Source organism: Nansenia antarctica (assembly GCF_963989245.1).
Source record: "Nansenia antarctica genome assembly, chromosome: 2".
Classification (NCBI taxonomy): Eukaryota; Metazoa; Chordata; class Actinopteri; order Argentiniformes; family Microstomatidae; genus Nansenia; species Nansenia antarctica.
Genome location: NC_137675.1, coordinates 60,817,492 through 60,821,290, shown reverse-complemented (window position 1 = coordinate 60,821,290; position 3,799 = coordinate 60,817,492). Strand labels below are relative to the sequence as shown.

Below are 3,799 nucleotides of genomic sequence, written 5' to 3'. Positions count from 1 at the left end.
ACCATAACTGTTTATTTTGTGTGTTATTTCCCTTATGAGTCTTTTAATATTTGAGTCTTTACTTTCTGATTGTTCTTACCTCTTTATCTTATCATTGTTTTTGATGCTTTGGCAATGCAAACATTTGTTTGCTCATGCCAATGAAGCCAGAGAGAGAGAGATGCTGTGATTATTACCAACTCCAGTCATCCCCCCTCCTTGGCCATTCAGAATGCCCCAACCTGGCCCCAGGAAGGGGAGGGAAGGAAGAAGGGAGGGAGGGGAGAAAAAAGGAAGGAGGGAGGGAGGTATAGGGGAGAGAGGGAGAGGGTTTAGGGAGGTAGAAGGAGTGAAAGAGAGAGAGAGAGAGAGAGAAAAGAGGAAGGAAGGATACAAGAAGATGGATAAAGGGTGGGTGGGAAGGAAGGAGAGAGAGAGAGAGAGAGAGAGGGGGGTGTCCTTGGGATGTTTTTCTGGGTCACAGCGGTGACGATGGCGGTAGCGGCGGCGGCCGCCGCGGCATCATTGGCGACTCAGCAGATTACCAAGGCTGTGACGGTGCTGCTCTCTCATTGTTCCCTCCTGTTTTTGTTGTGGCTTTGTGTTCTATTAGAGATAACAAATGGGCCGGAGGCTGAGGCAGGTGCCTCCGTGTCACACAGCAGGTGGAGGGGGTGGAGAGAGAGGGAGGCAGGGAGGGGAAGATGGAGGGATGAAAGAAAGAGCGTGAGCAGGAGGCCCTAGACTCAGTAGGATTCGGGAGAAATAAATTGTGAAAAAGAAGTGCCGTCATGTGTGCTGAATAGTATTCTAGAGTGGAGGAGTGGAGGACCACTGAGCTGCTAGTCTGGGACTGTGGAATCCCCACAGTAAGGCTGCTGTCCGTGGTGCTGAAAACACCTCCGTCTCTCACTCACACTGTGTGCCTATACAGTGTAGTGTGTGTGTGTGTGTGTGTGTGTGTGTGTGTGTGTGTGTGTGTGTGTGTGTGCGCGCGCGTGCGTGTGCGTGTGCGTGTGTGTGCGTGTGTGGATGTCTTTGTTTGTGTGGATGTGTTTGTTTGTGTGGATGTGTGAATGTGTTCCTGTTCTGTATGTGTATTAGTGTGTGTATTAGTGTGTGTATTAGTGACTGTGAGCGGCTGAATGGCTATTGCCCCTTTTCAATGCCCTCCACAGGGAATCTAACTCTCTCCCTCCCTCTCTTTCCTTTCCCTAACCTGCTTTCATTCCATTTTCAATGTCTCATCACCCTTTCTCTTCTCCTGTAATTCTTTTTTCACCTATCACTCTCTCTCTCTCTCTCTCTCTCTCTCTCTCTCTCTCTCTCTCTCTCTCTCTCTTTCTCTCTCTCTCTCACTTCAACCTCCCTCCCCCATATACATCACTCTTTGTGTCACCATCAACCCCCCCCCACACACCCCCCAGCCAACATCCTCACAGTCATCATCCTGTCCCAGCTGGTGTTGCGGCGTCAGAAGTCCTCCTACAACTATCTCCTCGCGCTGGCGGCCGCCGACATCCTGGTGCTGCTGCTCATTGTGTTTGTGGACTTCCTGTTGGAGGACTTCATCCTGGGCGCTCCGCTGCCCCCCTTCCTCAACAAGGCGGTGCAGGTCCTGGAGTTCTCCTCCATACACACCTCCATCTGGATCACCGTGCCGCTCACCGTCGACCGCTACATCGCCGTCTGCCACCCCCTGCGCTACCACACCGTCTCCTACCCCGCCCGCACCCGCCGCGTCATCCTGGCCGTCTACATGGGCTGCCTGCTGTCCGCCACGCCGTACTACTGGTGGCCTGAGCTGTGGCACGGCCTCCCCGGGGTGGGGGGTGGAGGGGCGGGCGGAGTCCCCGGGGGGAGTGGAGGTGGAGGTGGGGGTGGAGGTAGTAGTAGTAGTGCGGCCCAGCACGTCCTGGTGTGGGCCCACTGTGCCACGGTCTACCTCCTCCCCTGCTCCGTCTTCTTCTCCCTCAACGCCGTCATCGTCCGGAAGCTCCGCCGCCGCCGCAGCTGCTTCCGTCTCCGCGGTTACTCCACGGGCAAGACCACGGCCATCCTGCTGGCCATCACGTCCGTGTTCGCCGTGCTGTGGGCGCCGCGCACCGTCATGATCCTCTACCACCTCTACTCCGCCCCCCCGGCCTCGCCAGGCCCCGCTCGCCTCCTCCACCTGCTCACCGACGTGGCGAACATGCTGGCGCTGCTCAACACCGGGGTCAACTTCTTCCTCTACTGTTTCATCAGCAAGCGCTTCCGGAGCATGGCGGCTAGCGTGCTGCGGGCGCTGTTCCGCTGCAGGAAGCAGCCGCAGCCCTTCTACGCCGGGCACAACTTCTCCATCACCAGCAGCCCCTGGATCTCGCCCGCCAACTCCCACTGCATCAAGATGTTAGTGTACCAGTACGACAAGAACGGCAAGCCTGTCTGCATCTCCTCTTGAGCTGTCCGCCCACAAAGGGACAGGCTAACCGGGGGGCCACGTTGGCCTGACGACCCACCCGACTCTTCCCCTTCTGGGACTCTTTGAGCTTTGAAATGTCAGTGGACGAGGAGGTCTGGAGAGGTGGAGGGCTGTGGAGGTGAAGGACTGAGATGAGTGGAAGTCTACAGCCAAATAAAGGGCAGTGGAAAAAGGATGCACACTGTCTAGAAGAGAGAGAGATAGAGAGAGAGAGAGAGAGAGAGAGAGACGACGGATGTGTGGAAACGACGTGTGTTGCTCAACTCAAACACCAAGAGCTCACAAACTAACTAACCAGCAACAACAAACAGTGTTCAATAAATCATTCATGCAAAAAAACATGACCTAACCCTAACCCTATTTCAGCTTGGCTGACTGGCTATATCGACTTTATTATTGCAGAGTGGTGTCTGATGATAAGCAATCACTGAGATCAGGGACTGATAAACGAGCGTCACGGCCTCTTATCGTCAGAGTTTTATGAGTGGCCGTTTGTTACGGCGATCGAGAGTGACAACGGCCGGAATCCTTTGTGACACATCAACCTCCTCGTGACATTGAGATGTTTCCACTGCCTTTCTGCTGTACTGCCACTGCTGGGGGGGGGGGGGGGGGGTCTCGGAACAGCTGTTCCATATCTGAAGGGAGTCTTTTCCGGTCTTACATTAAACTCTCCAAAATCAGCTCGTCAACTTTGAGGTCATATTGCACCAGACATCTCCCCCCCCGTGCGTGCGCTGTAACCGTGGCTACGTCTCGGCGATCCACGGCCGTCCTTCTGGCACGCACCCCCCCGATACAGCAGTGACATTTCCTGGTAATATCCAGCGGGTCTCGGAGGGGGCATGAGAAGACGAAGAGCTTTTATTAAAAAACGTCTCTGTGGACCTCCGAGAGCGGGGAGTTCATCGAAGATATGCAGATGGTCCATGAGTCGCACTCCGAAAGATATTCGCCCTTTAGGAATCTCACAGGTGTCCTTAGGATGGCTAAGAGCTTCTTGTCGTTGTCATGGTAGAGTATATACTGTATAGCTATACCACCATATAGACTTGACTTTTACTCTAGAGTCTAGATGCACAGAAAATAACACAAAAAATATGACTTTCGGTAAAAACGTTGTTGATGCTGTTACATTCATCATGTAATGTTGGAGCCCATATCAGAGGGAGGACATTTCTACTATTTGTCGATGATCCTTTATTAAATATTGATTGTCCTTGATGACTGACTATTAGCCATTGTCAGAATTAATGTGCTATGAGCAGCTCCTCAGCCCATGTTGCTGAGTGCAGAGTGGGGGGGAGAGAGAGAGAGAGAGAGAAAGTGAGAGAGTGTGTGTGTGTGTGCGTGGGT

General features: G+C 53.4%; 1 protein-coding gene across 1 annotated transcript in view; it reads left to right on the top strand.

Annotated features, from left to right (window-relative positions):
* Window positions 1-2,422, top strand: part of gpr139 (G protein-coupled receptor 139) — a gene marked incomplete at both ends in the record, with an annotated part of 12,676 nt that extends 10,254 nt beyond the window's left edge. Inside the window, one exon of the mRNA XM_080524014.1 lies at window positions 1,407-2,422. Within this exon, the coding sequence (XP_080380140.1) occupies window positions 1,407-2,422 (1,016 nt within the window). The remainder of the gene's footprint in view (window positions 1-1,406) is intronic.
* Between the last annotated feature and the right edge of the window lie 1,377 nt (window positions 2,423-3,799).